The following is a 13,276-nucleotide window of genomic DNA, read 5'->3' as shown; positions in this document are numbered from 1 at the left end:
GTATGACCGTTTTTTTTTTCACCCTTACAACTGTTGCAGCATCCTCATTTTGATCCTATGATCAAAATCGGCAACGGGTTCGTATTTATGACGGTTGCAGTGTCATGCAATCCCCTTTTGCAACCTTCTGACGAGCCAAGTCAGTGGGGCAGCGGGATTCATTTAACAACCGTGGGGCTAACATAACAACGGCAGTGGTTCACTTAACAACCGTGGCAAGGAAGGCCGTAAAACGGGGCAAAACTCGCTTAGCAAATCTCACACCGAACAACAGAAATTTGGCGCTCAATTATGGCCGTAAGTCGAGGACTACCTGTATTTTGCTAGAAATTAGGGATGCCCAATAGTTTTTGGTCCAGTGGCTGCCCTTCGTTTTTGAATGTGGCTGCATTGCAAAAAAAAAAGGCGGGGGGAGAGAATCAAAAACTGGAGTGTTGGGGGAGGCAAATCCCCCCCAAGTCAAATCCACTTAGATAAATTTATATTCAGCTTTCGGCTAATTTTAATTTACGGCGTTACACACAATTTGTACGATTTTTCTCCATGGCTTTAATCATTTCCCATTTCAGCCGCTGTAAGAATTGCAACCTGTTGACAAGTTTGAGCATCTCAAGCAGTGACATTGAAGGTTTTCACAACTATTGTAACCTTGGGCCTAAGATCGCACGCCCCTGCTTTGCTCAAAACAGAGATTCCAAAATACCCAATCCTTTCTTTCTATTTATTTGCAGCCTGGACTTGTTTCGTTATGAGATGGGCTGCAAATAAATTCAATCAACCAATCAATCAACCTCATTAGAAAAAGCCATCTTTTTTCCTCCTCCAGACACTCACATTCACCCTTCCTGGCCATTTTCTCCCGCAATGGTTGGTATTCTGCGCATAGGAATATCAAATTAAACCAAGCCACACCCAACAGAGAAGGGACCCATTGGGCTTAGGGGGCAACCCGACACTCGTTCCTGTTGATGAAAGGCAGATACCCGAATGCTGAGGGCAAAGCTTCCATCGGAGTTAAAAAATAAAAACGAAAACGAAAAACACAACGAGCAAGCAAGGCACAAAAACGTGACGTCCTCTTTTCGGAACCCTTTTCCGCCAAATGAGGGAGCAAGGTCGCTTATCGTAACTACAGCCAATAACTCCTGGGCCCTCCTGGGGTTGGGTCAGACCACTCCTGACTGACGCCATTCCCAGGGGATGCACAGCTACAAGCTCGTTGGTCTTTGAAGCAAAGGTAACAGTCCAAGATGATGGCTTTAGGAGTGGAGCATTCCCTGCCCCGTAGCTCTTGATGGACAGGTGTGTGCTCAAGACGGGGTCGGCTCCTGTAGACAAACTACTTCAAAAAGGGTGCCACAACTTTCTCTCCGGCCCTTCAGTCTTTTGCGGGGTGAGCGCTGGCGCTCTTTTGCTTCTGCGCTTCCCTTTTGGAAGATGGTGGCCGGCGGTGAGCCAAAGTCCTGATGTTATTTGCGGCTCCGGCAGGTTCTTCGGCGAGCTGCGGAAAAGATTTTTTCCAACTGCTCTTCCGGTTGCCCTGCTCGGGGCCTTCCTTGGAGGACAAATCCGATGTGCTATGCTCTGTTTTGTGACGACGGGACGGAGGCCGGGGCCGTGTGGTGTACAAAAAAAGAGCCGGGTCGGGCATGGGTTCGAGGTCTTCTAAACTGCTGAGCCGCTCGCGAGCCACAATGTCCTTGAAGGCGCCTTTGCATTGGAAAGCGGTGCTTGCCTGCCGACGGGTGTGAGACTTCTGAGTCCTTTTTTTGGGCCTGGTCTCAGCGCTGGGTTGGGGGACGGAGGGTTTGTCTGGGGGTCTCTCGGGCAGGTCGGTGCTTTTCTGACGGGTACCGTGAAGTTTCTGTTTGGTTGAATGAAGCTGGAAGGAGAGGTAAGCGGCCGCCTCGGTCTGTTTCTGCAGCTCCGTGTTGAGGACGGTCACTCGGTGGCTTCGCCTCTTGAGCTCTTCCAAGAACTTCCTTTCTTTGTTCCTCAGGTTGGATCGGAGGGCGGCCACCAAGCTCTCTTTATGCCTCAGCTCCTTGTGCAATTCCAAATTGTTCTTCTCTTTCTCTTTCAACCGGGCTTCCATGATTTTGCACTTTTCTTCCAGTTCCTGGTCTATGACGTCTAATGCAAGAGACAAACGAAAAGACAAAAGAACAGATTTGAGTTCAAAATTCACCACCAGCGTTCACCGAATAGGGTCTCAGGTAAGGACTGACAATCTCTAACACTGAGTACAGATAGCCCTGGACTTACGACCATTCGTTTAGTGACCATTCAGTGACAACGGCACTGAAAAAAGTGATTTATGACTTTGACATTTTTCATACGACTGTCGCAGAATCCTTGTGGTCCCTGTGATCAAAATTCAGATGCTTGGCAACTGGCATGTACTTATGATGGGTTGCAGTGTTCCGGGGACACGTGATCACCTTTTACGACTTTCTGACAAGCAAAGTCATAGGGGAAGCCAAAGTCACTTAACTACTGGGGCTACCCTTGAAGAGCACCCGGAGGCTTCAACTGGTCCAGAATGCGGCTGCGCAGGTTATCATGGGGGCACCTATGTGCTCCCATGTTACACCCCTTTTAGGCGGCCTGCACTGGTTGCCGGTTGTCTTCCGGGTGCGATTCAAGGTACTAATTATGACCTTTAAAGCGCTCCATGGCTTAGGGCCAGGATACCTGCGAGACCACCTACTGCCACCGGTAGCCTCCCACCGTCCACTGCGATCCCACAGAGTTGGCCTCCTCAGGGTGCCGTCGGCCAGACAGTGTCGGCTAGCGACCCCCAGGGGGAGACCCTTCTCTATAGGAGCGCCTTCCCTCTGGAATGAGCTGCCCCCGGAGCTTCGCATAATCCCCGACCTCTGGTCCTTCCGACGCGCCCTAAAAAGTTGGCTTTTGCAGCAAGCCAGCCTGGCCTGAACAAAACAAAATTAATTATTGATCATTGTTAATTTTAATTCGATTTTTTTAAAAATGTTATTGTTAATTCTAATTGGGTTTGTTTGGGATATTATGTGTTTCTTTTACTGTTGTACGGCGCCCTGAGTCCTTGGGAGAAGGGCGGCATATAAATATAATAAAGCAAACCACACTGTGTTTACTAATTTTACAACCGCAGCTTTTTGCTTAACAACTGTCTTGCTTAGCGACAGAAATGTTGTCCTCTGTTGTGCTCAGGACTACCTGATTTTTAAAAGAATCATATGATCAAAACTCAACCTTTTAAAATAGCTCCTTGATGCATTTCTCCTGTTTGTACCACAGTGTTGTTGGTAGTCCTCCATTTTTTCCCCTCTCCTTCAAAAAAACGTATTTAGAAGTTCTGTTAAGCCTATTTAGAAGTAGAGTCTCCCTCTTAATTCTGAAACATTTAAAGCAGGGTTCTCCAACATTGGCCATTTTATGACTAATGGACTTTGACTCCCAGAATTCCTCAGCTAACATGGCTGGCTGGAAAATTCTGGGAGCTGAAGTCCACAAGTCATAAAGTTCCCAAAGTTGGAGCCCCCAGAAAAACTGTTTCATGTATAATATAAAAGTTAAGCTGGAACATGTCCTGACTGCAGATAACAGTTCCAAGAGCTAGGTAGAGATCTATCATGCTACCATTTTTTTCATTTTTTTAGAAAAGGCTTTCTAATCCACGGGTCACATTTCTGCATTTATACCCATGCCTCAGAATTTACCTTTGCTCAAACTTGCCCAAATGGTAACCTCCCTTCTTCCTTTCTTAACATGTTCTTGTTCACCCAACCGCATAATGACATCATTTCTTCCCTTATGAAGTAGGGACCCATACATGAATGATTTCAACAATTGTACAAAGCAATGGTGGGATTCAATTTTTTTTTACTACAGGTTCTGTGGGTGTCGCTTGGTGGTTGTGGCATGTCTTGGTGGGCGTGACAGGGGAAGGACACTGCAAAATCCCCATTTCCTCCAGCTGGGACTCGGGAGGCAGAGAATAGATATGGGCGGGGCCAGCCAGAGGTGGTATTTACCGCTTCTCCGAACTACTCAAAATTTCCGCTACCGGTTCTCCAGAATTGGTCAGAAACTGCTGAAAACCACCTCTGGTACAAAGGCACCTTTCACTGTGTCAGAATAAAACAGGCAAGCAAGGCCCGAAGAAACGATGTAGGTTAAGAAACCACAGAGCTGTTAAGGGTGGAAGATAAAAACTCTTCCCAAGGGAAGGCTTGTCCAGTGAGTCAGCCATTTCTAAAGATGTCAGCAAAAGAATCAAGATGCTGATTCATCCTTTATTCTCCTTTCTTTTTCAGCCTACCAGGCCCAATTTAGGAACTTGAAGCAATGCTGAGTCATTCTGTCATCATAGGCCCAAGATACCGTGACAAAATAACAAGAGTTGGAAGGGACCTTGGAGGTCTTCTAGTCTAACCCCCTGCTCAAGCAGGAAACCCTAAAACATATCAGACAAATGGTTGTCCAATCTCTTCTTAAAAACATCCAGAGTACAAGCACCCACGACATCTGGAAGCAAGCTAAATTGTTCTCACGGTCAGGAAATTATTTCTAGGTTGGTCCTCTCCTATATAGTTTCCATCCATTGCTTCTTATTCTGCCTTCAGATACTTTGAAGAATAGGTTGACTCCCTTTTCTTTGTGGCACCCCCGCCCCCCCCCCCAATATTGGAACACTGCTATCATGACACACCTAGTCCTCCTTTTCATTAAACTAGACATACCCAGTTCCTGCAACCAGTCTTCATATGTTTTAGTTTCAAGTTATTTATCCTATTTTTTGGAGTATAAGACGCACCAAAGTTTTGAAGAGGCAAATTTTAAAAAAAAGTTTCTTCACTCTGCAAACACCCCCAAAATGACCCATTTTTTTGCAAAAACAGGCTGCTTTTTTTTAAAAAAAGGGGGGCATGAATAGCCCTTAGGATGCTTGTAGAGTGCTCCTGGGGGCTGGGGAGGGGGAATTGAGAAAAAATGGCCTTTTTTCTGCTCATTTCCACCCTCCCCAGCCCCCAGGAGCTCTCTGTAAGCCTCCTAAAGACTATGCACGGCAATTTTGGTGAAGGGGGCGGGATTTCGGGAGGCAAAAAATGCTGTATTCAATGTATAAGATGCACCCAGATTTTCAGCCTCTTTTTTGGGGGAAACAGGTACGTCTTATACTCTGAAAAATACGGTAATCATCTCTATTGCTCTTCTCTGCACTCTTTTTCTAGTGTCTCAACATCATTTTTTATATAGTGGTAACCAAAACTGGACGCAGTATTCCAAATGTGGCCTTACCAAGGCTTTATAAAGTAGTAGCAACACTTCATGTGATGTGGATTCTATCCAGAGGTGGATTCCTATAGGTTCGGACTGATTCGGCTGAGTAGGTAGTAACTCGGCCTGCCACACCCCCGAACCGATTCTCTCGGTGATACCATAGCCGCCACCATCTTGTTTTTTGCTTCTGCGCATGCACAGAATCATTTTTTTTAGAATTGCGTGTCCGTGCAGCGTGCCAGCAAAAGCAGCAACCGGAACCCACCCCTGATTCTATCCACACCTCTGCACACACATTCTGGAGAGAGAGAAGTTTGGTCCTGGTGACCGACCCAGATTAGATTCTGGGAAACATATATCTGCCTTCATTCAATTCTATACCTCTGTGGAGGCAACCTAGAACTGTCTTGGCTTTTCTGGCAGCTGCGGCACACTGCTGGCTCACATTTAAGCAGTTGTCCACTAGATCTCCAAGATCCTTCTCACAATTACTGCCATTGAACCAGGTACAGGAGCTTGAAGAATGGCATCTCAAGGATCAGACACTTGAGATGGCAATCTATAGTCCAATTTCTACCACTTCTGGAAGTCAGCAACCTGGAACTAAGGAGAAACTTCCCAAGAGTGAGAACAATTAACCAATGGCTGGCCTTCAGAGGTTGTGGGTGGAATGGCTTGTAGGGGAAGCCACCGTCCCTCCTGGAAGAATGAAATATTTTGAGGAATATTGAAAAGGCAGGATAAAATATTTCCCCTAAAATAGAAATCTTAAGGGAGACAGAAACGCAGAGGTTCAGCTCCCTGGCCCCGGCAGATATTTTGTGCCCATTAAGAAAGACTGGGCCAGCCTATCTACAAAACAGAAAACCTTCAGCTGCAGGATGATGGGATTATCTTTCAAGACATAATAGGATTTGCCCACTACCATTTAGCAGAAGAAACAGAGCTCACTACATTGCACAATCTCCTAAGGGTCTTTCCTTCATTGCATCACCCCCAGCAAACGTCAACCAAACCTGGGAGCTCAGACAACCTACAGAGCCAGCTGTGACCCCACGTAATCCCTACATGGCCCCATGGGAGTCTGACAACAACCAACAGAATACATGTTCTTGCACAGGAACAGGAAGCTCAATTGCAAAGCCCAAGAGAAGGTATAAGTACCCCCCCACTCTCAACTCCATGTAGTCACCTGCCCAGAATGATCCATGAGCTTCTGCTTCATCAATAAATGGACCCTCTTTCCAATCAGCCTCCAGCCCCCATTTTGTCTCCAGTACCTTTCTCCCGGGTTGGAACTGGACCTGAATATTTCTTCCAACACTTGCCTTCAGAAGTTGTGGGTGCCTCCAACACTGGAGGCTTTCAAGAAGAGACTGGACAGCCACTTGTCTGGAATGGTATAGGGTCTCCTGCTTGAACAGGGGATTGAATTTGAAGACTTCCAAGGCAGTGGTGGGTTCCTACCGGTTCGGAGTGGTTCGGCTGAACCGGTAGTGGCTGCGTGGCCTGGGTCACTGGAACCGGTTCTCTTGGCGGTGCCGTGCGTGGCGCCATCTTGTTTTTGGCTTCTGCACATGTGCAGAAACATTTTCATAGTACTGTGCATGCGCGCACAGCGTGCATCAAGTACACATGCGCATGACCACGAGCGACCCAGCTGTAGCGGTTGCCAGAACCCAACCCTGCTCCAAGGTCCCTTTCCACTCTGTTATTCTCTCCTGCTCTGACCCAAGAAGCTAAAAAGAGAAGCTGAAGATAGCAGCTGGATATGTTTTTATGACCCAGGCGTGTTCTCCCAGGCGTGGCCAGAGGTAGCTGCCTTGGGATGCTGCCATTTCTCTTGCAGAGACTGTCTTCCATCAGCATTCCATTCATCTGATGCTCTCCACACTTCCTTTGCTGCACTAACAGCCTCGCCTTTTTGCCCCGAGGCTGCGGGTGTAACCTTGCATGCCCAAATAAAACCACGGCTTTGCGGAGTGCAGTCGAAACCTCGAGGCCCCATCGTTCAGATCCCCTCCTCCCGAGTTTATTAGCTTTGATCTCTCATTTGATTTCTAGTTCTTACAACAGAAAACAGAAATACCACAATACAGGAATGTGCAGAGCAGTGTTTCTCAATTTTAGCAACTTTTAAGATGCGTGGACTTCAATTCCCAGAATTCCCCAGCCAACTTGCTGGTTGGGGAATTCTGGGAGTTGAAGTCCACACATCTTAAAGCTGAAATCCACATGTCTTAAAGTTGCCAAGCTTGGTCCTAGAAGTGGAGCTCTCGCCTCACAATCAGGAGGTTGTGAGTTCGATCCTAGGTAGAGGCAAATGAAGGGTCTCCTGCTTGGGCAGGGGGTTGGACTAAATGACCCGCAAGGTCCCTTCCAACTCGGTTAACCTGTTAATGATCTTCTGATGCATTGGGCGTGGTTCCTAATTTTTTGTGACCCAGGAGGGGAAAAAAAATGACTGACTACATGACTGGAGGGCTTACCATTTCGTGAAATGTAATTTGAAGATAATGCAAATGTAACAGGAAATGGGATTCAGTTTTAGTTTTTTGCTCCGAGCTGCTCCCTGTTTGTTGGGAGAGCAAGAGAGAGAGAGAAAGAGAGAGAGAGAGGGAGAGGGAGAGAGAGAGACAGAGACAGACAGACAGATAGACGGACGGATGTTCTGGATGGTTGCCCACCTTCAAAAAGAGGTTTACAATTAAGAATCTTCCTGCATCTGGCAGTGACATTGGAGCTGTGCAGAACAACTATGGTGTGTGTGTGTGTGTATATGTACGTGTGTGTGTGTGTGTGTGTGTGTGTGTGTGTGTGTGCGCATGGTTTGATTGCAGCTTTGCCTGATAGATTTGGGATATCTCTACCTGGAAGAGAAATTCCTTGCTTTAATGTGTAGGTAACCTCAAGCATAGACTTTCCAATATCTGCCACAAAGAAGAGGGAGTCAAGCTATTCTCCAAAGCTCCTGAGGGTAGGACAAGAAGCAATGGGTGGAAACTAATCAAGGAGAGAAGCAACTTAGAACTAAGGAGAAATTTCCTGACAGTTAGAACAATGAATCAGTGGAACAACTTGACTCTAGAAGTTGTGAATGCCCCAACACTGGAAGTCTTCAACAAGATGTTGGATAGCCATTTGTCTGAAACGGTACAGGGTTTCCTGCCTAGGCAGGGGGTTGGACTAGAGGAATCCAAGGTCCCTTCCCTCTCTGGAATTGCGAAGTGTTTTTGTGTTTAGCCCTTGAATAGCAATAGCAATACCACTTAACGTATATACTGCTTCACAGTGCTTTACAGCCCTCTCTATGTGGTTTACAGAGTCAGCCTATTGCCCGCAACAATCTGGGTCCTCATTTTACCGACCCTGGAAGGATGGAAGGCTGAGTCAACCTTGAGCCTGGTGGGATTCGAACTGCCAAATTGCAGTCAGCCGGCAGTCAGCAGAAGTACTGCATTCCCATCACTGCGCCACTGCAGCTCATGCATACATACAATACCTTAAGTACAGGTAGTCCTTGGCTTACGACCACAATTGAGCCCCAAATTTCTGTGGCTAGGTGAAACATTTGTTAAACAAATTTTGTCCCATTTTACAACCTTTCTTGCCACATGCGTAACGTGAATCACTGCAGTTGTTAAGTTAGTAACATGGTTATTAAATGAATCTGGCTTCCCCATTGACTTTGCTTGTCTGAAGGTTGTAAAAGGGGATCGCATGACCCCAGGACACTGCAACCATCGTAAATATGAGTCAGTTGCTAAGCTTCTGAATTTTGATCATGTGACCAAGGGTCGTAAGTCTGAAAATTGGCCATGTCACTTTTTTCTCTGCCGTTGTAACTTTGAATGCTCACAAAATGAACTGTTGTATGTTAAGGACTATTTGTATTTATTTTGAAACAAATGACCATTGTAAACTGACCAAGTTTCCTTCTTCCTTCAGTTTAAAATTACTTATTTAACTTCTATATTATGTCTGTTATGATTTTGGGTCTGCCTGAATGGATGTTTCTATTGTACTGTGAGCTCTCCAGACCCATTAAGGGATTGAACACTTTATAATCCCAACCAGCTGAGGTGGCGCAGTGGTTAGAGTGCAGTACTGCAGTCACTTCAGCTGACTGCTAAGCTGCAGTTCGGCGGCTCAAATCTCACCGACTCAAGGTTGACTCAGCCTTCCATCCTTCCGAGGTGGGTGAAATGAGGACCCAGACTGTGGGGGCGATATGCTGACTCTGTAAACCACTTAGAGAGGGCTGAAAGCCCTATGAAGCGGTATATAAGTCTAACTGCTATTGCTATTGCTATAAATCTTGCAAATGAATCTACAAATGAATAAATAAATGCGCTGTTAACAAAAACTTAATTTTGTTTGTTTTTCTTTGGACAGGAAGATAAGTTTTAGGGCGCTGCTTATGAATGCTGTACGGCTTGAGTCAAAATATTTATTCTTCCTTTGAAGAATAATAAAAATGATTTATTTATTTACATATGGCATTTATATGGCGAATCAGCTCAGACAAATGTGACTTTGGAGGACATACAGCCACAGAAAAAGAGCCAGAAGTTAAATACAATTAAAATTACCCCAACTGCATTTAATAGATGATTGGAAACTCTCAATGTGGCATCCTTGGTGCTCCCTGAACTTTGGGGTTGGCTTCAGGGCTGGGTTCCTACCGGTTCGCACCGGATCGCACGATCCGGTTCGTCGGTGAACCCGGAAGTAAGGAACTTCCGGGAACGCCGGTACCGGTCCTGGGCCCAGTCGCGCGCTCCCCCGCCCGTCTGGACTAAGCGCAGCCTGCCGTTCACTGTTTGGCTGGAGTCCAGCCAATCAGTGAGCGGGCTGGCTTCGTTTAAAAGTGTGGCGCCAACGGCTAACATTCCTCTTTTGAAAAGAATCTTTCTCTCAAAGAGTCTTTTCCAAAGGGTTTGTTTGTTGCCGAGACGCCTCGTTTCGCGCTTCACGCCTTCCCTTCGCCTTCCAGGAGCTTGCTGCTTTCCCCACAGGTAAGCAACCAAGCCCTGGCGGCAAGACTCGGGACGCTAGCGACGGGACTTCGGGTGGGCGGTGGCGACGGCAGCGGTGGTAGCGGCAGTAGGAAGCTGGGGGGGGGATAGGGGTGGCAACGGTAGCGGCCTAGGTTTCGCCAGGGAAGGCCTCCAGGCCTTCCCTCGTGAAAGCCGCGGCGTCGCGTAGGCCACGTGGCTGCCTCCGGGTGGTGGGGGCGGCGGCCTTGCTTGCGAAAGCCGCGGCCTCGAGTAGGCCACGTGGCCGCTTTCGGGTGGGGGGGCCGCCGGTAGCCGCCTAGCTTTCGCGAGGGAAGTCCTCCAGGCCTTCCCTCGTGAAAGCCGCGGCGTCGCGTACTACGCGTGGCCGTCTTCTGGTCGTTGGGGGGGGGCGGCCTCACTTTCGAAAGCCGCGGCCTCGCGTAGGCCGCGTGGCCGCCTCCGTGTGGTGCGGGCGGCGGCGGCGGCCTCGCTTGCGAAAGGGAAGTCCTCCAGGCCTTCCCTCGTGAAAGCTGCGGCGTCGCGTACTACGCGTGGCCGTCTTCTGGTCGTTGGGGGGGGGCGGCCTCACTTTCGAAAGCCACGGCCTCGCGTAGGCCGCGTGGCCGCCTCCGTGTGGTGCGGGCGGCGGCGGCGGCGCGGCCTCGCTTGCGAAAGGGAAGTCCTCCAGGCCTTCCCTTGCAAAAGCCGCGGCCTCGCGTACTACGCGTGGCCGCCTCCGTGTGGTGCGGGCGGCGCCGCCGCCGCCGCGGCCTCGCTTGCGAAAGGGAAGTCCTCCAGGCCCTCCCTTGCAAAAGCCGCGGCCTCGCGTACTACGCGTGGCCGCCTCCATGTGGTGCGGGCGGCGCCGGCGCCGCCGCGGCCTCGCTTGCGAAAGGGAAGTCCTCCAGGCCTTCCCCTGCAAAAGCCGCGGTCTCGCGTACTACGCGTGGCCGTGGCTGCGACCGTCTAGTTTTCGCTAGGGAAGCAAGCCCCCCACCTCCCCTCTACCCTCGCCTGGCTTGCTAAGCATGCCAGGCAACCTAAGTGACTTTACCTAGCCTTGTCCCTCCAGTCAGGTTTCTTACCTGTTCCTGCTGCCTGCCATCGCGACCAGGATCCATCCATCGCATCGGAGTGCTGCTGATTCTGCCTGCTGCTGGTAAGTGGCCCGGTTTTATTTAATTATTATTTTAATGTATTTTAAAATATTTTATTTAATGCATAGAATTTTTTATAATAGTTTTACATATAAGTATTGAGTGTAGAATACTTTAAAATGGTTTACTTTAATTTATTTTGGATATAATATTTTTTTAAATCGTCTTAGACGATTTAAAAAAAGATTCTATCCAAAATAAATTAAAATAAACCTTTTTAAAGTATTCTTCACTCAATACTTTGAAATGTATTGTGCATTGAATTTTTTATAATAGTTTTATTGTAACTTATTGTGTGTGGAATATTAGTAATGGTTTCATTTATGTTATTGTGTGTTGGCATAGTTTGAAATGAAATATGAATTATTGCTTGTGCTTTGAAATAATCCTAATGCATGAAACTAATTATGATTGAATAGTTTTACTGAAACCTTGGGATCTAACATCAAAATTTTGATCGCGTGGCCATGAGAATGCTGCAACGGTCGCTAAGTGTGAAAATGGTCGCTAAGTGTGAAACATGGTCATCAGTCACTGTTTTCAATGCCATTGTAACTTTGGTCACTATACCACCTTTCTGGCCACAGTTCTTAAGTGAATAACTGCAGCTGACAAGTTACTAACATAAGTAAGTGAATCTGGTTTCCCCATTTGACTTTGTCAAAAGGTCACAAAAGGCAATTACAGGACCCCAGGACACTGAAGCCAGCATAAATACGAATCTGTTGCCAAGCATCAAAATTTTGATCGCGTGGCCATGAAAATGCTGCAACGGTCGCTAAGTGTGAAAATGGTCGCTAAGTGTGAAACATGGTCGCTAAGTGTATGTATCCTAGAAAATCAGATTTAGTGTGTTTCACCCTCATTGTTTAGGTAATTCTGAGGTGGTTGATGGTTCTGTGAATGCCTGTCCTTTAAAATTGCCCGCAATGCCTTGATGGTTTTTATTCCAGTGGCTTTGTCTTTCCTGTCCTTAGGCTTAGGGAAAAAAAACCTGGTTTCATTCGCAGTCTTGGGGGGGGGGTTTGTTCTTATTTTTTTGTGTTTTCCATCATAGTTTGTGTGTGTGTGTGTGTGTAATGTCCCACAGTTATCTACGCATTAATAATGATCTAGTAATATTTCCTTATACATTTTAGGGACCTTTCTTTACATAATTGGTCTTTTCTTTCATACTTTTGGCTTTCTAATTCCTGTTTCCGTTAGTTGGCAATAGCTAAAACCAATCCCACGTGAAAAAGTATTCAAAGCCTTCTTGATTTTAATTGTCAATTTATTTATTCCTGCACATTGTAATATTTATTCATTTACATATCTCTGTTTTTCCACTGTTGTGCAAACACATCCCACGTAATCTACCTTTACGATTGCTCTTCTAACCACTAACTTCTGAATAGCTTCTTGGACCGACCTAAGTACTAATTCATAATTTCATATGCATTCATATATTCCTGTCTTTTGGAACTGAGAACTAAATTTCAGAAAAAGGAAATCTGTATTGCTCTGGGAATATGACATTCATTCTTGAACTATCTTCTTGGATGAAAGACTATATCTTTCCTGTTTGTTTATATGGCGCCATCGGAGCAGAAAGCGATTAAGTTCTTCCGTAGATATTCGGTGGTGAATCCAACTTTGTGCAAGCTTTCCATTGCTGCGGAATATATGGTCTCCGCATCTTGTCTCTCTAATTCCAGAAGCTCAACGAAGATGGTTGCTGGGCATTCTGGATCCTCAACTCTAACAAAAACTATCAGCACTGCTGTCATTGAAAGTGTTGAGGCTTCATCAATTATTAGGCACACCTTTCGATTATTTGCAATAATCGTTGAAAACACGGTGGTCTTGATC

At 46.8% G+C, this 13,276-nt stretch overlaps 1 protein-coding gene across 1 annotated transcript in view; it reads right to left on the bottom strand.

Moving 5' to 3' along the window:
* Positions 1-1,378: 1,378 nt before the first annotated feature.
* Positions 1,379-13,276, bottom strand: part of CCDC92B (coiled-coil domain containing 92B) — a 33,931-nt gene continuing 22,033 nt past the window's right edge. The window contains exon 3 of the mRNA XM_032216121.1: positions 1,379-2,133. Within this exon, the coding sequence (XP_032072012.1) occupies positions 1,379-2,133 (755 nt within the window). The remainder of the gene's footprint in view (positions 2,134-13,276) is intronic.

The sequence above is a fragment of the Thamnophis elegans genome, chromosome 4 (genome assembly GCF_009769535.1).
Source record: "Thamnophis elegans isolate rThaEle1 chromosome 4, rThaEle1.pri, whole genome shotgun sequence".
Classification (NCBI taxonomy): Eukaryota; Metazoa; Chordata; class Lepidosauria; order Squamata; family Colubridae; genus Thamnophis; species Thamnophis elegans.
This window is presented reverse-complemented; position numbering and strand designations above follow the sequence as displayed.